The sequence below is a fragment of the Calypte anna genome, chromosome 3 (genome assembly GCF_003957555.1).
Source record: "Calypte anna isolate BGI_N300 chromosome 3, bCalAnn1_v1.p, whole genome shotgun sequence".
Classification (NCBI taxonomy): domain Eukaryota; kingdom Metazoa; phylum Chordata; class Aves; order Apodiformes; family Trochilidae; genus Calypte; species Calypte anna.
Genome location: NC_044246.1, coordinates 79,335,497 through 79,357,677, shown reverse-complemented (window position 1 = coordinate 79,357,677; position 22,181 = coordinate 79,335,497). Strand labels below are relative to the sequence as shown.

Genomic DNA, 22,181 nt, shown 5'->3' with positions numbered 1-22,181 from the left:
TAATTTAATACTATGTCACTTTACAACAATAAAACTGAGTAAAACACTTCTGAAAACAAGATGCTGTCTTTTAAATGTTTATGAATTGTCTGAATGGGTTACATCGGTGTCATTAGCACTTCTTATGCAAAATTAACTGATTTTCAGCATGTAATTTTTACCAGACATATAATTCATAAGTTGTCTTTTGTGAATGTGGTTTGTTCTGTGCTGTTTACTTCAGCTGCCTTTTATTTCGTGTCTCTAAAGGTGCAACTTCTCCCTTAAATTTAGCTTGTCATGCATCTTAACTAATGTAGCATTAAAGGGCTTTAGATAGGAAAGGCACAGCAGAGGCATCCTCTGCGTTATTCAATCTACCTATTTTACAAAACAATCAGCTATTATCCATAAGTTTGTTTCATCTGCTATGAAAGAAATTTAATGAGACAAATCTTAATTAAATCTCTGACAAAGCAGTTTGCATTAATAAAGTGACTATCCACAATGTAACTGACAGCTAACATTCAATTACAGAAGCAGCACATTTCCTTTTGCAAAATGCTCATATTCAAGCATAGACATATGTGGTGTTTGAATATAAAATACTCAGAAATGTACAACATTTGTTTTGTTTTGAATGTTATTCAGCAATTTTACTTCCATTTTATAAGTAATGTAAAATGAGCAAACACATCAATCACATCAACACATCCCTAAGCTGAACCATAAAATATCATGTTACCATTTGTAAGTGAAGCTAGCAAGCTTTGCACATCAACTCAGAGTTTAAAGAATTTTATTTCAGTTTATTCTGATTGTTCATATTTTTATTTATTACATTGATGCCAACTGCAGCTATACAGTACACTGATGCGAGTTATACAGAAATTCAATACAACACAACAATTTTTTATGAGCACCCCCCTACAGCAGCAGTCTCAGGAAGATCACTTAGCTGCTTGCCAATACCATCAAGGCTTAGGGGATGTATCATGCATTCTAAATCACAGCACCTCTGTTACATCAGAAACATTTTGTGCTGCACTGTGCAAAAATTCCTTAGGGAGTGAACTTGCTTACTCCACAATTCATCTCAAGACAATACTATGCTTAGTCACAAATTCAATACACTTCTATAATTATTTTTTTATGGCCTGAGTTAAAACCAATTCAGTTTACCATTATAAGTTTTCCTGAGATTGCTTTAAAATATTCACTTTTAAAAGAGACCATAGTATTGCTTCCCTTTCAAAGACATTTGAAAAAGCTACTTAAAAATCTGAGCAGCACTGAATTTGAGAAAAGGCAAAAGTGAAAACAAAGGTACATTAAAGCCAAAGATTAAGAAAACAAAATACAAACAAATATTTAATTATGTAATATAGCCATATAACTGTGATAGTGTACAGATCTGAAGAGTTCTTCAGAACATCTAGTCCATTGCCCCATAAAGAGCAAGTAATGTACATTTTACCTAGATAGGTTCCAGTAAACAGAAATATTAGATGGATTCAAACACTAAAACTGCAGAAACTATTTGAAACCAAAATCCAAGAGACAAAGTGAGAGCTGTTTGTCAACAGCAGCCAAGGTTCATCCAGCATCAGGGAACTAACTGGGTGAAATATGTACAAGCCATCCCAGATAAAAAAAATGAACAGCCAGACTTCAACACTGCTTGGGATGCTAATTATTCCCACACAAAACATACACACTTCCAAACTTTCCAAACTAAAGTTCATTTTTATCAAAATCAGCCAACAATATACAGAACTGGAATCTAGGGGAGAAAAAAAATCCAATTTTTTTTTTTTTTTTTTTTTCGGAGAATTGTTCCATTTGTCCACTTTCTGAGGTCAACTCCAGCTGCTGAAAAGGAATGAAATGCAAAAAACCTTCAGAGAAATCTAATGCTGAAGACCTTGCATCCCTTCAGGATACAAAGCCTATCCCAGCCTTCCAAAATAAATATCTTCCTTCTCTCAAAAACCTTAAAATACTCATTTAGCTTATCGTTTCCAAGTATCTTTTAAAAGTGTCACTGCTTGAAGCCTAAAGGTAAGTATGCCAGGAGAATGTTCAAACAAAACCCAAATTGACCTGCTTGATGATGAGTGGGCTTGACAGAGCAGAGAAGAGGTAATTTAGGCAGTGAGAGAAGTTCCAATCTGCAGCAAAAGCATTCCAGTCTCACATGGTCACCAGAGCTTTTCATATTGACACAATAACTGCAAGGCACTAGGTTGTTTGGGGTTCTTTTGAAGGAATGCTATCATTTGTTTTCCTTTCTTTCCACCATAATATTCTAAATTAATGAGGAAAATTAGTTATGTAAGAACAGCCTAGCCAATGCACTCCTGCCAATCCATTCCAACCAAGCCACTGGGTACTATATAAATAAAAGCCAGCACAACATTTAATCCTCAATGAGGTGACTGATACAGTGTTTTGGGTTTTTTTGCTCAGAGGGACCCTTTGCTACCATAGAAAGATTTATAGCACCTTATTTATTCCTCAAATCCAGTATGATTGCAGGAACAAGACATAACAGAGATATGATCTGCATAGTAATGTGATTAATTCATATTTTTAGGCAGGGAAAAAAGGAGTACCCACAGAAATGTGATTCTCAACTGTGAGCCTGTCAGCCTAGCCTCAAGATGGAGCAACCCATCCTCAATGCCATGTCCAAGAAATCCATGGACCAAAAGTTTTGGGGGAAGAGCCAACATGAATTTAACAAGGTCAAATCTCGTCTGAGCATCCTGATTGCTTTTTAAGATGAGATGTCATACTTAAAGGACGAGGGAAGAACAACAGATCTTATTTTTAGATAACAGATATTGTTTTACCAGGGCTTCAGCAAGTCAATCAACAGCCTCCCCCCGTCTTGCTTTAGCCAAGGTGGTGGAATACAGCTTGAAAAAGAGATGTAGGTGGAAAACTGGCTGGATCAATCAGAATCAAAGGGTAGTGATCAGCAAATCCCAATTAGCAGCTAGCTAATTTTAATTAACTGGTTGTGCTTCTCCAGAATCAACAGGTTTGTTAGCAATCTTGATGATGGGATGGTGTGCACTCCCATTAAAGTTCCACTTGACACCAAACTGGGGGGAAAGGGCTGATAAACTGGAAGGTGAAGCAGCTCTTCAATAGCACCTTAGCAGCCAGAAAATCAGACCAGCAAGCACCTCATGAAGGACAACACATTCTGCACCCAGGTTCCAAGCACCCTGTGTACCAGTGGAAATGGGGTGGCAGCTGGCTGTGAAGCAGCTCCAAGGAAAGGAAAAGAAGGTGGGAATCCTGCTAGGAAAAGAAGCTGCATGCTGGGCAGCAGCAGGCACTTCCAGCAAAGGCAGGGAAGGGCATACTGGGATGTGTGAGCAAGCCCAAGATCACTCTGGTTTTAAAGACTTTGCTTTTAACATTTTTTTGGTGTGGTTTTGTGAGTCGTATTCCTTACATGCCTTGAATGTAATAATCCTTGTGGGTTATTACTACACCTAGTAGTAGTTTTCAGATCTTTTTCAGTTCTGTCATTTCTTTCACACATTAAAGCTTCTCCCAGATTTTCATTTAAAAATAGGTAAAAGGAGGAAGAAAATGGATATGCCAACATCTGACATCCATTTGTCTGGGTTTTTTTTACTTTGAATGAACACTCTTGCGCTAAAGAATTGTAACACATAACCCCTATATATTTGAACTATTTAAGTTCAAAAGAGTAAAATCCAAAATTAATTGGCAATGGCTAGGATTTCAGATTTAAAATGAGTGAGCACAATCCATTCCTTGTGTTATTCCTCTGTACTGTATTAGGAACTCTGTAATATTCCATCCTGACCAAATGTGCTTATGAAAGAATATAAAAATAGGCAAACAAAATAAAGACCAAAACACTCAAGCTCAGAACACACAGTGCACAAAGTACATTCCCATTGTATTTACCCAGTCATTAGCTATCTGTTTGCATTGTATATGGGGAAGTGCAAAGTAAACTAAAAAGCCTGCTTGCGTAGTCACTGACATCAGGGTTGTAGGGCTATTAGACAAGGGAAAACCTTTTGCAAAAAGCTTTTACGATTTGAAATCTTTCTAAAATAACAGATATGGATTTACTGTGAGAACTGAGATAGTTTTAAGCCCTTGTTTCCCTGCTTTCCTTAATTAATGCTCTTCGCTGTGGTGGGCACAGTCCCAGGCACTCGTGCCTTTTACTAACATAGCTTGCTTAAATTTTGACATGTGATAATTTAAAACCCATAAACACAGAGTGCAAGATGATGTATTCCTCCATTAATCAAGAGCCATTATTTGCCTCCCGTGCAAGACAAACAAAAATGGAAAAAAGACTGGCCATGGCTCTGAAAGTATCTGATATCTGGTGATCTTCTAGAGAGCTGCAGCTCACTTTGCCAAGTGGAAATGAGAAAGCAAGGAGACTGACCTACAAGAACAGTAGCATGAACAGACACTTTTCAGCTCCAAAGAAACTATATAGAAATAATTTAATATGATCTTTAGCAGCAGACACAGACATGATTCCGTCGCAGAACAGCAGCCCTAAACCTGTGGGGTTTGCAGGCACAAGAAGAGTTTGAAGGCAGCATGCTTGCAGACACCTTCCTAAAACTGCTTTTTATTTCTTGCTAGCTAAAAAAAAAATAAATTTTAATATATTTTGTCAAAATGTAGAGTGAAAAAGCACCTATATATAAAGCTTAATGCAATGACTGGCATGATTTTCCATGATTATACCATCAGTTCAGCATCATTCATGCAACTTGATCTAGTTGAAGTCTTGGGAAGACCAAACACTTCCCAAAAAACTATGGAATCTTACTGCACTTTAAAAAAATTAAGGGGAATTCTTGCATTTTGGAAGCACATGAAAAAAAAATATTTCACTGTTTATTTGTAAACTTGAAAATTTACAGTAAAATCTGTAGCCATATTTCTCCATTTCTTTTCTTTTTAATATGTGTACCTCAAGACTCCAGAAAGAAAAAACTTTGCCACTTTATTTAGAAAAGAAGCATGTTGCAAAATGATTGCTTTTAGTCACTAAAGTCATTAAAAGGTGCATAGCACTGACATAATTCATTTTATTAAAGAAAGGTGCCAGATAATTCTCAGCTCTCCTCTTTCACAAGCCATCCCACCTAGCAATATTGCTTTGGGGCAAGTTCAGCCCCAAAAGTAGATGAGGAAATAAATGAGAAAGAAAAAAATTAAAAGTATTTTTTATTCCAAATGTTAATTCTATAGTTATTTCTAAAATCGTATCAATATTTTAGCATAATAGGTAACAGTACATATTAGCATAATATATGTGAAAGCTAAGTATCAACTTCTGTCCTTGGGAAGCCAGGTTTGGTCACTTAAATTGTAAACCATGAAAGCATTGCTGGGTCAGAAGAAGATACCCCCAAAACTGTGTTCAATATTATGAGAATCTTTCAAACAACACAATTTCTTGTTTTCTTATTTTTAAAGCACTTCATATTTAAAAGATGCTCTCAAACCAGTAAATTAATGGGTATATATGCCCACAAAATCTAATTGCTTTTCAGCCACACAGTTATGAGTGTGAAGTCACCATGTAAAAACCTGATCTCTCACTAAAGATTTCAGTTAGTCTGGAACCACAGAATGTCAGTTTGGAAGGGATCTCAAGGATCATCTGCTCCAACCCTTCTAATGCTATTGTTTATAGGATATGTCCCAGCATTCTGTCGAGCTGAGACCTAAAACTTTCTGAAGTGGGGGAATCCACCACTTTCCCTGGGAGACCATTCCAATGTCTGAGTGTCCTCACAGTGAAAAATTTTCCTCTTGTATTCAAAAGGAATATTGCCAGGAGCAACTTGTGCCCATTGTCCCTTGTCTTGTCCATGTGACTCCTTATCTAGAACAGCTGCTTTACAGAGTTTTGAAATGCTGTCTCTGCAAAGTTACCTAATAACTTGATCTCAATGGTTCAATTGCTCTTGAAGAGAAAACTTTGATACAGATAGATTAATACCAGTTACTAATGTCACTGGCATTAAGTCTTGATGCTTTCCTTTTTTTTTTTTCCCAGCACTTTTCTATGAAAAAGTATCATTGTGATTATGTTTTATTTATCTTAAGAAATTAGATCACAGAATCACAGAATGGTTTGGGTTGGAAGGGACCTCAAAGATCATATAGATCCAACCCCCCTGCCATAAGCAGGGGCACCTTTCCCCAGGCCTGCTTGTTCAAAGCCCCATCCAAGCAGCCCTGGAACAATTCCAGCAAGGAGGCAACCACAGCTTCCCTGGGCAACCTGTGCCAGTGTGTCACCACCTTCACAGTTAACAATTCCTTCCTAATGCCTAGCCAAAATCTACCCTCTTCCAGTTTAAAGCCATTATCTTTTGTCCTATCTCTACATGCCCTTGAAAAAAGTTTGAAAAGATTTCTTGTGGGCCTCTTCAGGCACTGGAAGGTGTCTGTAAGGTCTTTCTGAAGCCTTCAGAAGACTGAAGATAGTCAGACCTTAATGCCACTAACTTCATTTCCTGGGATTAGGTTTTCACCCTATCCCATAGTGCCAGAGACACATGGGGAGGAAGAGGAGACAGTACATAGAAAATGGTTGTCAAATCTAAAGCATGGTAGTGTTAGGAAATCCAGGCTGCTAAGACTGAGGTATTTTTTACTCTCCATAGTAGAGAGATATTTTTTTATACTCTTTCCTAGTCTGCAATACCCTAAATCCAGGAGAACACTTTCTTTAAACTGTACAAGAGAAATGGTATTTTTTCGCCAAGTGTCCAGAGAGAAATACTTCAGCCCCTGGCTTTTGACTTCCATCCAAGAGGTCACTTACACACCTCAGACATCAAAGTTACTGCACTGATACTCATTTGCTGTTCGTGACCAGCAAAAAGACAGTAGGGTGATCAGAACTCCACTTGCCATGACACAGATAACAGGCACTTACTCAGTGATGACAAGGAGTAAAATACTATTTCCAAGCTAATGTACCTTAGGAACAATTCCAGTTACACAGATCAACTTTTCCAGAGTCTGAAACTTCCATATATAGATTCATAAAAGATGGTTTTGGCTCTTTGTAGAGAAACTTTTTCAGTTTTGAAAGGTGTTTTTTAAAAATGACAGCTTCAGTGACTGGTACAGTGGAAACAGACCTTCCTTCCTGACTCCATCACATCTAACATTAAATCCTCACCCATTTTTGCTCCTTCTGAGTTAACTCTCAGAAGAATGAATTGTGCTATGTGTGCCTATAACTTGATTTCCTGCATAGATGTTCACTGTTAAGCATGGTTATAGGAAAAAATGTTCCCAGTGGGAACAGTAGACAGATGTCTGTATTGCTATTGCTCTTTCAGGAAAGCTGCCTTTCAAAATCCCACTGTGATGGCAAACATAGCACAACTACATAAAGCATCACAGGCACTGCCTATGCACAGCATATGAATCACATCTACAACCAGGGCAGTAATTCATGTGCATTCTCTTCTGTTGGCATTACAATATAATAGAACTTTCAGTCAGTCTCAAGCATGATTGCAGATAAAGGAAAAGGAGATCCAGAGCTCTTCTCCCAGTCTTGTTAATCTTCTCACGTAACTAACTGAAATTAGCAATTTTCTTTTTCTTAGGAACTAATTCTGCTTCTCAGGAATTCTTATTTGGTTTTAATTGCTTCGGTAGCCTCTTAATTGTAGCTTTAACTGCTACATCCTTGTATTATAGAGATGAACATGTGCCCATCACTTAAAAGGACTACTGGACAAAAGAGACTACTCAAAACTACTTCCTCTGTGCCCATCTAAACAATCATGTGTAAACTCAGCACTGTCCTAACTTATCCTACAATCATATATCCAGATTTGTGACTTTAAGCCAGGGTGACACTTGGGCACTGACAAGCTGTGTCTGTCCCCAGGGGGAGCAGATACTTCCCTTCACAAGGACACAGCAGAAGCTGTGGAGTTTTAAGAAGAAGGGAGTTTTAAAGCATGAAAACTGCAGCCTCCATTTTCTCTTCTGTTCTAACAATCTTAATGTAGCCAACAGCAACAGTATAAAATTCACAGCACTCTGGAAGGGCACAGAAGCACAGAGGTGTTCAAGAGGTTCTTTTTACATCCCCTGCTATGAATACATTCAGTATGGCACTGAAATAATTTTATTTTCTGTGTGAGTAGATAAAAGATGAATAAATACACAGTTTTACAGGCCTCGTGTATTAATTAAAGGAAATTAAAGATCTGAAAGAAAAGAAAAAAAAAAGCAATATTCTTTTCTTATAGCATTTCAAAAACTCCAGTGAGACACTAACATGGAAGCATAGATTTTTCTCGTTAATTCTGTATTTTTTCCTCTAGCCTGTATGGATTTTTATATGCCACAGACCACTCTTCTGTAGTCATACTACTCTAAACTGTGTCTGGTGCCCTAAATTGATAGTCTAGCCAGACCATTTTCTAATGGCCATATCAAAATATAAAAAGCCAGGAAAAAAACAAGAATATGCTTTTGTGAATCAACACTTTACAATCCCAAACCAGGACTCTAAAATAAATGTTTAAGTAAATAAGACAAGTTCCTGACCATCTGCTCCAAAGCCTGACAGAGTGAAACTAAAAACTCCCCATTGTTCTTTACTCTGGCTTGCCCAAGTGCCTTAGTATTAAGTTGCTATACCTGTGACTAATAGAAAGATTCTTGCACCACACTGAAGTGCTTTTAGAAATTATGCCAAAGGTTGAGAGACTACAACCACTGATGATTTTTATAGCTCTGAAGCACTGGAAAGGTCATTACCACCCTTTTACAGGGGACTCCTGGGCACACCATTGTAAATTGCTGTTCAAAGCTCCACTTACTTTGGAGCAACTCGTAACTCATTCAGAAGAAATGATAATGCCAAGCAAAATAAAGCAAGTTAAACACAGCTTTGTTACGTTTTCAAGAAGTTAAATATCCTTGAGTTAGTAATTACTTTGCAGAGTTGCCTTATTCTACAGTCCTTCCAGAATCATCTTTATCAGGTTAGAGTTAGAGTTTCAAACCACTGCAAAGCCTGTTGAAAGGGAAGGGATATTAATTCAAATTAAGCAACAAGTTGATTTGACATGAGTAATATAAAGGTCTAGTCACTAATAGCTCTAACATTTACTCAAAATTATGACAGAAAAGATCATGTCCTCTTAACTCATTAATTATGTTTACACACCATTTAAAAACGCTGATGTTACTGATCTCTAATACGGTATTAGAGAAAAAAAATGGAAAAATACTGCCACATAACAGACAAAAAAACGTAGGATATGCAGTCCACAAAATTTTTTTTGCCCTCTTCACTAGTCAGAGAGAATCCTTCTTATTTCTATGGGCTCCACAGCTATCAGAAATGTAATGTTAGATTCACAACAGGGTTCTAATTAAAGCAGTTTGAATTTACTCTATGTCTGAAAATGCAAACTGTACCTTAGAGTAATTATAAACACAAATTATTTCTTTCCCCTAGGAGAACAATTTCTAGCAGCTAGACACACTAATATCCAAAGGGGAGCGAAGTGCACAATCAAGAGAAAATTTTAACTCTGCCTCAGTGCCCCTACTTTTGGTCTTTTCCAGCATTAGCTTATGGAAGGCCAAACACATTGTTCAGAGTTACAAATCACAATGAATGAATACATGATGCATCAGACAGACAATGATGCTGTAGTTCAGCCTCAGGCATATGAACATTTGGATGCCAAATTAAATACCAGAACTTGGAAAAATGTCCTCAGTAAACACACTGAGAGCATACCTAACACTATACACTGGACTGATTAAGGGGAATTCAACACCAAACTTGTTCAGTAGCCAAATCTGATTTCATTGAGCCACAATGACTTTCAGCATATTCTGCCACTCTACCATTTTGTATTGTCTTGAGATAAACTCCTTGTGTCCCTTCAAGGATCTGCATAAGGAATGAAAACAGTAAGGAATGAAAAAAATAAGGAATGAAAAAAATAAGGAATGAAAAAAATAAGGAATGAAAAAAAAATGAAAAAATAAGGAATGAAAAAATAAGGAATGAACTGTACATTTCACTTCCCCACCAAAACCAGTTCAGCAGGAAAAGGTAAATGAGATCTGATGCATCTGGAATCACAGAATCATTATGATCAGAAAAGACCTCTAAAGAAGAAATGTCCCCTGTCTAACAGACAGCACAGCTGAAAATGCAGCAGGAGAGGAATATTTTGCTTCAGTGCCAAAAACATTTATGCAATATATTATTTGAAAATATGTAACTCTACAAAAGGTATACGAGTTAATGCCAAACTTTAAAAATACTCTTTTCTCAGTTGAAAACTTCCTTAAGAAGTGCCTAATTTTGCTGTTTACTGCCTACCACCAGCATCTGTTTGGAGAAACAGGCAGTCTCAAGTTGCCTGCTGTCTCAAGCTTTCCCTGCTCCATCCACTGTGAGCTGTTTACTGGCACATACCTGTCACCCTACCCACCCTTTCCATTTCCATAGGACTGGCATTTATCCTCATACACTGGGAATGGCCCCTCAAAATCCTACTGGTGGCCTTGTTCTCCCAAAGATTCATTATGAGGCACTGCAGTACCTGTGGAAAGTGCCAAGTTTTCTGTCTCCTTCCTGCCTCTACCTCTCTGGAGAAAAAAACAAACAAACAAAAAAAATACAGCTTAACTCCTGTCAACATGAGGATACTCCCATGGGGCACAGGAAAACCTTACTCCAATCTGTAATTCTTAACCAGAACCCAAAGCTGAGTGGGCAGTGCACACGCTCACTGCATAGAAGCCCACATTCAACTCTGCACCTGTAAGATTCAAGCTTGAACTAATCATTTGCCACCAGAAGGATGGATGTGCCATGAGTGGACAGCTGAAACACTGCCTGCAGCCAGGGCACTGTTTTGTGGCCCTTCTCACACGGGGAACAAGACTTTCTCCACAAACACGAGGAGTGGGTGTGCATGTCAACTCCTGCGTGGACCATTTCATGAAGGGTTTCACAGAAGCTGAAGAGACTTCAAGCTGAGCTGCATATGAATAGGACATTTTAATTTTTCCTGTGTCTAGAGATTGGGCTAATTACACATCTGAACACAGACTGTTTAGAACCTTACAGAGTGTGTTTTGAGGCAGATTTTATAAAAATCTACCACAATCTTCAAGCACTTCATTTTGCAACCTGAATGTTATGCTAGGATTTGAGGGTTGTTTGTTTGTTTCATTTGGGAGTTTTTACACAGTACAGAGAGATTACTGTGTCTCTCATTTAATATCTGGCTGTACCCAATTCATTAAACTATTTTTCTCTTCTTAATACAGAATTTATTCCTACCTAAAGGAACAAAACACCTCCTTGTAGCCTAAACTGATAACACATGCTGCTATTATAATGATTTTTTTTTTTTCTGCTTGCATTGTAGAGAAATTTGTTTCTGCCTATGAAGGATTCCCTATGACTCCCTATATCCATCACAAATAAAATTAGAATGCATGAAAGCTCACGAGTAAACTGGACTTTACAACATGATAAAATCAAAAGAAAGTCCATTCATCTTATGCCACATTTTTTAGTTATAAACCAGGACTATCTTAATGGACATAAGGTAGGGACAAAATAAAAATTACTTCCACACAGTGGAAATTGTCTAATAACAGACTTTGGGGTAACATTCAGAACAACTGCAGCCTCAAAAAGTTGGTGTGAACGAAGTAGAGGCTCTGTGAACAGCCGCTGCTTGCTAGATTTTGGGTCTCTCTTGAAAGCAAAACAAGTTCAGAAAAATACCACCTCTGCCAAACAAATACAACCAGCAAAACCCTGCAGCTGAGTCTGCATGCCCCAGGTACTGTGCAGGCACTGTAGCAGAGAATCTCTCAAGCAAGGAGAGGCAGAGGTGAAGAAGGGGGCTCACTGGAGTACAGGGCACAAAAGTTGTTATTCTATTTACAAAAGAAAACAGAAAACCTCAAATGTTTATTGCTGTAGCCAAGGACTTTAGAGAGCTCCTAAAGATACAGACTAATAAGTTTCACGACTAGTATAAACTATTCGCATTAAATTCATAAAAGAAATTCCTATATGAAAGATTTTTTAAAAATATTTTACTGAATTTTTTCTATCACTGGTGAATCATACTTTTCAAACATAGCTTTATTTAATCTGAGAAATCTTGGCTTTATAACATTCTGTCTATTAACTTATCTCCTAAACTTATTTTCTTACAAAAATATGCTGACACATATAAGCACCCTAAACTATGCAATACTTCAGATTGACAGAGCAAAAACTGCTTCTGGCTCATGCTGCATGATGACTTGAGGGTTTGCTGAATTGCCTATATGTGTAGTTTATAAACATAAGGAACATCTTTATGCATTTTTCACATGCACCTTTGATTCATGTCACATCAGCTTTATGCTGATGATATTTCCCTTACTACTCCCAACTCAGTACTTCAGAGTATTATATATAAAAGCCATTATTCTGGCTTATTTCTTCATTATTTCTTTCAAATCACTGATCTTCTACTGCACTGTTATTATACATTTTATGCCCAGCTCAAATTTACTTCCTTGAGTCTATTTCAGCTTTTTATATCCTAAATTACCATTACTTCATTATTTCTTTCAAATCACTGTTCTTCTACTGCAGTGTTATTATACATTTTATGCCCAGCTCAAATTTACTTCTCTGAGTCTTTTTCAGCTTTTCCTTATGTCCTAAATCAACGTTTCCTGGATCATACTGATTGTGACAGAAACTGATTTTCATCCCTTCAAGTTTTATTGCCTATTGTGATTGTGTTGAAGCAAAGTTAAAAAACATTAATTCAAATTTAATAATTAATTTTCTGTCAGCTGAACAACCACATTCCTAATGTGCATGTTTCTGCATGCCTTTTTCCCCAAGTATCCATGTTATCGTTAGTATAGAGCTGCTTTGCTTAGATATTGCACAGCGTGATACTCAGCAATTCTAACCACTTACACCTCAAACTCCTCCATCTTCTTCATATATAAATGCTCCATTATATCCCAATCATCATCTCAGAAAGCAATTGGCTTCCATACTTATAGCAAAGAGGAAATAATTTAAATAGAAATTACTAACATTTACATCAGAATTCCTTTCAATTGCTTTCAGTAAAGACAGACTTTAATACAGGTTTACAGTTTGTTCACTAAGATTAGATTTTAAGTGCCACCTGCACAAGATTTGATTTTATTCACCATAGTGTCAAAATAAAACCCACAGATCCTATTGCACTAGGTACAGACACAGATCTGAAACTCAAACCCAGTCTCACAAAAATTTTGGAGTACTGTATGGGTACCAGTTCCTCAAAGCACCACACAGAGCCATGGAGAACTGTTAAAGCTTCATTGGGAATAACTTCAGCTCATGAAAAAACCAAAATATAGGCCTATTTGGAACATCTCAACATCAAGTTCTAAAGACACATAATACAATCATATAAAACATTCCTCAGTTCAACCATTCTGAAAGCGTTTTGTCAGAGAGGTGACAATTTTTCATTAGGACTCTGTAAAATAGTAGTTATTTAAGGCAGTTCCTGCCCTAAATCAAACCTATGGCTATTTTACTTTAAATCTTCATACTACTGAAATAATTGAATTTTTTTGTTATTGTTCAAGGTTGGTTTCAGCAAATTCTCTGGTAACATGCTTTAAAATAAAATTGCTCTGAAACCCTGACATCTTTGAAAAGCATTCCTGGACAAATCTACTTTCCCTTTTCCTGAAATGCTTCTCTACAGTAGCTCATCTAATAGTTTCTCCTAATATCACCACACTAGGAGCAAATTACACTGCTTACTGAAGATTAGACCTTATTTTGCAGCAGCAGGAGAAAATCTAAAGCACCACTAATCCAAACAAAGATTACTATATGGCATTTTTTGATCGAGTCCTAAAGAACTTAAAAAAAAATAAAACCATGTAACTGAATCCTCAAAACCAGGTTATTTCACTGAATTTACTGAGAACTATCCCTTGATTAAAAGCAATCTTTCATAAGACTGAAATTCCTGTGCAACTTTTGAGTCCTCTGGAAGGATTCCTGAAGGCTGAGCATTAACCTCCATTAAGAGGTACAAACCTTTGGTAGCTGAGCCAACATTCCTTGTTCCCCAGATCCTCACAAGGTGCAGATTGACACCCAGGGGCAAAGTAGTAGCAGGTAATAAGAAAAGAAACTGTGCTACTAAGGCAGCAAGCCACAATTAAGCAAGAACTGTAAATATGCTCTTTTTAACATCTGTGCAATCCTCTATAAATAAACCATCTGTTCTGTCTTACTATTTTATAGACAGCAATAATCTATTAGACCAGCTAATGTCTTTCTTGAAAATGTGCATTTCCTGTATTTTAGTAAAAGCATATGTTTTTGTCATGTATTATGCTCTCATGTTATTGATGTACACAGAAATGAAAACTTCTGTGTGAAATTTTAAACCCTGTAAATCAAATATTCATAACTGGGAAAGAATTTTGTCTTTTCTAATATTGTATCCATTATTTGTAGAGAATGGACACAAACGAAGACCTTCCTGTGACATGTATTTTCTGCATATGCAGGATCAATCTCAGATGGTATGTGCTAATTCTCTGTATTTATTTGCCCTGTCAGAAAACAATAACCACCATGTACATTATTGTGACCATAATACAACATTCCCACCTGTAGTCCCACAGAAAGCAGAAATGGAGCAACATTAGGATGTAAAAGCCTAGAAAAGCAAATATTAAAAATCAAGCCACTAGTCTTAACCCTTTCCCAAGAGGCACAGATCTTCAACAACTTTTCCCAGCAATCTAATTTTTTTTCTTCTCAGTTTCTAATGTCTAAACATATTCTCCACCAAATCACCTTCACATTTCAGAACAGTAGTACAGATTTTGTAAAAGAGTTTGGATAAGGAAAGCCAAAAAAGATGAATAACGAGAAGAAACATTACATATTTTACTGTGCCAATTCAAATGTGCCAGAAAATAAGCCAAATAGCCTCCTTCAAAGTATGAGCACATTTTATCATACTCAGAAGTTAAATAAAACCATCAAATGACAAGAACTGCATACTATATTAGTGACTAAAGAACAGAGTTTTAAACACAAAAGCTATTTGTTTCAGGCTTACATAACGTTTCTCTCAAAACAGTATAAATCAAACTGTTTCTTATGAAATACCAGACAGCATTCATCAAAAAATTACCATGAAATTTTCAGCTACACCCAAATTTCAAAAGCTCTCTTCTCATATATGCTCCTTTGCATGTGTGAAGAGATAAGTCTTTTATCACACAACAATCTACTCTTCCCTCAACCCCGATCCCTTTTTGAAATAATCCTGGGTTTTTTGTTTTGGTTTTGTTTTGTTTTTATTTCTCCCCCCTCTTTTTTATTTTTGTCAACACAGACAGAAATTCTGGATTTAGATTCTATTATATTACAGTAATTAACCTACTGATGATTTTTACACTCAATGCCTCATTATTTTGGAAGTGATATCTCAGTGGGCTCTTCAACTGTGCTCCAACTGCATGTGTTAAGCAAAAGTTTAGTGCCTTCTCTGCTTAACACTACATTTTTGAAAGCTTTTACATACAGAACATAATATTAACTGTAACTGTATTGAATTTATCCTGTCATCTGTTGTTTACTGCAGAATACACATTGAAGTCACGTATGAAATGTAAGTACAAAAGGCAAAGTTACACCATGTAGAGTTTTAACTACAAAACTTCATCCTGTTCCTATGTGTTTGAGAAATCACAGTAAATGACTACTTAATGCAATAATGTGCCCTTTAAAATATCCTGTATTTGACACAGAACAAATCTTAATATGCTCTCCAAACACTGGTTTTCATCTCTCACATGCAAAATTCAAACTCTTGAATATAGTTTAACCCTATAGTTCATGACCGAAAGCCATTATTTCCAACTTTTTGCTCTTCTACTTGAAGTGTACATCACCATGAAGCATGTGAGAGTTAACTTTTAAAGTAACCTATGGACTTTTATTCACCTTACCTCTATGGCAAGAGACCTCACAGCAAGGATGGAATAACAGTATGGAAACTAACCAGCTAATCCAACTGGACACATTTTATTCAAATCTTATCACTTCCATGTGTAAGAGGAAACAAAAGCCAACTGCAATCCTCCTTTTTTGGACTTCTCAGTATGTGTTGTATCCAGCAAAAGTGTTTTTCACTTTTCATTTTTACAGTGATATTAGATATATGGACTTAACTTGATTGCTTAGATATTAAGTATTTTAACTGAACAGAAAAAAGCAAGGTTTTCATTATGCCTAAAAGCAATAGTGCTCTTTAAAGAGTTGTAAAACTTCGTAAATATTATTCTAATATCTTTTGCAGTATGAATACTCTTAAAAATAATGTATCAAAATTTTTGTATGGATGATAAAATCTTCAAGAATGTCTATAAAGAGTAATGTCAATATGGTTACAACACAGATTCAAGTCAGCCAATTTATATGAAAGAAAGTTGCCATGGATAAATTCAATGACAATCAGTTACATTCCAATTTATTCTGAGATAGGATGTGTGATAAACTAATGTTTCTCAAGATACAAGTCCTAGTTTCATAAAAAATGAATATAGAATCATAAGCCACTATCATGAAACAAATATTTGCTTTCAATATTGACAGAAATAAATAGTCCATTATTAAAGGATTTCAAACTTTGTTCTCTAAATAAGTGATATTTGTCAAGCTTCATCTCTGATATGAAAACAACCCCAAAATGGATCAATCATGTAAATACCATCCTTAGTGGAGGTCTGAGGAAATTAAAAACTCATTTTGTAGCTTCAACACAGAGCATCCCATGCTCTTCCAATAATATGATCTGATAAGGTGGGGCTTTTTTTTTTTCACTTGCTTTTCTTTCCAACACATATGCTTTCCTTTGTTATGCCAGTGAATTATGAGATTGCTTCACAACTTAGAAAAATTTTCTCCTCAAATGATAGTAATACAAAACACTAAAAGACAGACTCCTTCAGTTGGAGTTATTTCACATTTTTGTGTGGCCTAAAGAAAAATCATTACTTTCAACACTCATAGCTAGCAACACTTACGACTTTATTAGGCCTATTTTAATTAAAGAGGCTATTTATAAAAGAAGGTCAAAAACTAATTATTTAGAAGGGTGATAAATATTAGGTTTGTAACCGAGTATCATAATTACAATGAAATTAATACAATTACTCTTACAAAAAGGAAATTTTATTACTAAGATCACAAAAAACAGTCTTCCAAGCCCTTAGGCATATTAGTTCAAAATTATATTCCCAGAACAATTAACTCTTTTCCTTCCTACAAAAAAAGGCTCAGTCCCAAATTTTAACTACTGCCTGTATGGTTTACATTCTGTGAATTTCAGAATCCTCTTTCTCTCTAATCCTACAATGTTACTACTCTAAGAATAGAAAAATCAGAAAGCAGTGATCAGGTAGTGATGGACACAATTAGTTTAGATATTTCTATCAACCACTGTCCCCGATTTGTGCAGGAAAGAAATCAATTTAAGGGGGAAATCTGTATGCAAGTACAGAGACCAAATACGTCAAAGCTGCCAAGGACTTCCAAGAAAGCTGAAGGCAACAGATACTGATGTACATCTCAGCCTCCCAAAATTGTTCTGTGCATACCAGCTCTACATACATATGTATGAGCATCACCACAACTACACATCAAGCCATCTTGCAGACTGCTTTTCTCATCAGCACTCTGAAACACCACTGGGTTACACTGAAGTGGGCCTGGGTGCTTTTTCTGTATTTGACTTCAACATTCACATAATATATTTGGTAAGAAGCTTTGGGGATTAAAATGTGAGAAAGGTTTTAAAAAGTACATTGAAACCAGACTATATACAAAGATTATTTTTCTTTGCATCTGGTAGCACATCCTCCCTAAGTTTCAGTGAAAGTTAGATTTTTTAGCTTAGTATAGATTATACACAGTGCATGGTAGTTACATGGTTCAGATAAAGTAGCACAAGCATCCAAAGAACTGAACTTGAATAAAAATGTACAAAAGAATAACTTTTCAAAATATTAAAAGCTCAACTTTTAATGCAGCAATAAATATTCTATAGGTAAAAATATTCAGCCATGCAGAACACTTAAATACAAATCTCCAGCGTACCTGAACTGTGGAACTTATTTCAGAAGCAAATCCTCCTGTCAAGGGAGCCTCGTGGCTAATCAGCAACCTCCCAGTTTTCACCACTGACTGAAAAGGAAAAACAGTAATTTAATCAAATTAAAGCTCTTGTGATTTCTTACTTGTACTACTGTGGAATATAAGAAATATGTGACATTATTAGCCATGTTAGAGTGCAGCTACTTTTCCTCCCATGCATTTTCACTGAAAGATAAAGCATTCTAGAATGAGTAATTAATAGGATTTCTTTTTACATGTGCTATATAAGTGCTTACATATTCCAACTCCACTTCAAGCAGGTATTAAGAATAAAGATTGATTCAACGGAATATGAATTTCCTTTCTCAGAGCAAACTAACATTTCTGAAGAAAACTAAGGTTTTTAACAAGTCCACAAAAACTTAAATCCTGAAAACACAAAGACACACCTGGAAAGAAATAATTCAGTGACATCCAATACACAGCACTACACAACCAGATGCTAGGCAAAGTGATAAATCATAACTATTCAGAAAGTAATACTGCTCAATGAAAATTATAGCAACCCCCCCCCAAAAAAAAAAAAACAAAAAAAAACAACAACAAAAAAAACCATGTTGAATGATATTGCTTAAAGATTTACATGCAAATGGAAGCAAAATTTTCTAATTTTAAATCTTAATGTTTGTGCAGTTTTTGTGATCTGCTTTACAAATAATTCCATAGCAGAATATATATATAGAATGTAATCTAAGTACCTTCTATTAAAAAAAATTAACTGGATTCATTGTGAAACGTAACAAAAAAGCCCAAAATGGGGTTAATCTGATGGGAGTATAAATCTCCACCACACCCAAACACATTGAAATTTTTTGCAACTACATGCTAAACTGAACAATATCAGATACCTTTGGTCAGAAACACAGCAGCAAAGTCTCACTTTTCATGGTACACATTTTATAATTTCATAATGTGCAGTAAAAAGTTTCACGGACTTGTACAAATGCACATCAGGGAAAAAAAAATCAGAATAATGCATACATTAATCTTTCAAGAACAGTAAACAGTTTCATTTTTAATATAAGTACACTGTGTACTGCTGGTGGAGCATTAGTCATCAAGTGGAAAAGCCCAGCAGTGCACTGTCAGGTCAGGCTTCCTTAATGTCCTATCTTCAATTTAATGACTAACACCAGCACATTCTCCAGTTGGGTAGTTCCACGATGTCTACACAATAGAATATATACAAGCAATGCCTTAAATTTACAGGTTCCCTTCTGATTTAAGCACTTTTCTAATTCTTTTCCTTTTCTAGCAATGACTCAAGCAATGGCTCTAAGGAGCTCATCCACAGATGTACTGGCACAGGCCTGTAAGTAAGATGTCCATATAATGTACTGTGAAGTGGTTTGACAAGATTCAGATCTAAACAGGAACAAAAAAAGGCATTTCAACAGTTGGAAAGTAATCCAGTTATGTAGGCTGATTTCTTGAATTATTTTGCCAGTACTGGAAACTCATATTGAAAGAACAGAGGCATTAACTTCACTATAAATCTATCCAATACACCAAAACAGTTCAACAACCAAACTGCACACTCCAGCTTTAAGTTGATATAATTGATACAATCAGTTCTCTAACTTCCTTTAAATAAGTTATTTATTCTTTTGTATAAATTTATTCTGAGAAGTTCACGCTCTGAAACAAGTTATTAAAATTACAGGATTTCATAGAATTTCATAGTTTGCTGTTAGAACACATATAGGAAAATCCACATGGGATCAGAGAAGATATCCAGCAGTCCAGTATCCTGTCTCCACAATGGAGATAAATTGACATTCAGGAAAGGGTAAGAATAGGACCTTTTAATGTGTTCCTTCATTATTTGTCAGGCTCAAACTGTTTTCACATTAGAGGTTTCCTGAATCCAATATGGTTTCTTGTTCTAACCGATAATTCTTCTTGCATTAATTTATTCCCAAATTAAAACCATGTAAATAATGAAGTATAAAAAGGAAAAAGAAAAAAATTCATTTTGGAAGCCTGTTTCTCCTGTATGATAAATCCTCATTTTTATATATGATTTCCCAGCCTTCAAGGATTCCCTGCCTTTGGGTAGCTTGGGTTAGGGAACAAGCAAGCAGCTAGGATTACCAAGCACTGCACACAAGCATTTCAGCCCTGCTAAAAGCACTCTATACCACTCCTGATGTATAGCACACCATGCTAGCAAAGTTTTGGTGCTTTTAGTATTAGTGCCAGCTTATTCAGGCCCAGCATAGATACTTTGCCACGCAGAAATATCTTAAAAATTCTCCTAATGGTAAAACCAGAACCAAAATGAGCAGAACGTAACTACCGTACTGCTTTGTAGTAGAAGGATGCAAGCATTGCAATTACTGAATATTAAAGGCTCTCCCACATCAATTTCCATTTCACATTAATACTTGTTCCTAGAATGCAGTGAATCTTTCAGAAAGGCCTGCAGCCTTAATTATGGAATTCCCAGTGTCTGCAAATGCATCACAGTTATTTGTGAGTAGTTCCAATTTAACTAGTAGTTCTAAAAGTTAAACTGCATTCCCTGATAAAACTTTGGACGTATAATTTGGCTGACATCAGCTTCAATCTGTTGATTTTTATTTTACTTCTTTTGCCCACTGGAGAAGCTATTATCAGATTTCTGCTCCCCACATGAGCACCTAAAGATTATGATCAATCTTAACCACACTTGCTAAACTAAGCAGACTGAGCTCTAAATCTTTCACCATACAGCACACTTTCAATTCCTTCATCATTCTTACAACTCTTCCCTGATTCATCTCCAGTTTGCAGTATCAATCTTGAAATACACCTATCAGCAATCAATATTCCAGCCTTTTTCAGCATAAAGCCACCCAAGTAGCTAACATAACCTCCTGACTGCAGCTCTTGGACATAGAAGGCTTTTAGACCAAAGCATAACAACACGAGTACAATTTCAAGTGATTCTGCCAGTCCCTATTCTTGGGGAAGAGAATTTTGTTCTAATTGCCTCCTAGAATAAAGAGAGAAATACAGTGTGCATTTATTATTTCAAGATACAAAATTATATTTGGATATGCTGAAAAGCATACTGTGTGCCTGAACCCAGCTCAGTTAGTGAACTTTTCTTTATCAGCAATTAAGTGACAATTATATCCACTTCTCCAGCTGGTTGTTACCTCTAACTTGCCAGTAACGGTTTTGAATGTTTTCTGCATTTTTGAAAGAAATATGAAGAAGCAAGTCCTCTCATCCAGAGACTTGCTGCATTTCTCTATGAGCTTTATTCTTCTAAATTTTCTCAGATTCCCCACTATCATTTTCCAAAATCCTAGTCTTTACACTTCTTAACTCAGTATTTTGAAATGCAAATTGTGCAGTTCAGGTACAGCACTTTAGAAATGCATCTTCAAAAATTATGGGGAATGGCACTGATTAAAACATTCTTTCTATGATTCTTTACACCCATGACCAGAAGTTGTTGTCTGCTGATCTTTAAAGTCCAGAGATTTCTGAAGGTGCTAACAGATTCCACAGGTAGCCCTATTTCATATTAAATAAAAATGAAAACTTCTTTTTGCCATATTAAGTAAGAGATCACAGAGGAGAGTTAGAAGCCCCATCTGGGCATTTAGAGAGCATGGCTCCTCTTTGTGTCACAGGCACTTTTGCACCTCAAAACTGAGTACAGCTGATGCAACCCTGGTTGCTCCCAAAAGGGAGAGGGGTCCCACCCTACTCAGAAGCTCCTGTTCTCAGCCAATGCTTGGCTTTTCCTCAAGCACTGAAGGGGCCCCAGGGAGCACTACCTGAAGATAATCCAATTTATCCTGCAGAAGTGTTCAGTTAACACAAAGCAGCACACACCATCCCAGAAACAGATTCAGAGACCAGAAGCAGCTCAGGATTATGCTTCATCAGTGTC

The 22,181-nt window shown here is 36.3% G+C and overlaps 1 protein-coding gene across 2 annotated transcripts in view; it reads right to left on the bottom strand.

Annotated features, from left to right (window-relative positions):
- Window positions 1-22,181, bottom strand: part of BCKDHB (branched chain keto acid dehydrogenase E1 subunit beta) — a 109,194-nt gene that overhangs the window by 26,450 nt on the left and 60,563 nt on the right. For both annotated transcript variants that reach the window (XM_030448470.1, XM_030448471.1), the window contains exon 9: window positions 18,236-18,322. In XM_030448470.1, coding sequence (XP_030304330.1) covers window positions 18,236-18,322 — 87 coding nt within the window. The remainder of the gene's footprint in view (window positions 1-18,235; window positions 18,323-22,181) is intronic.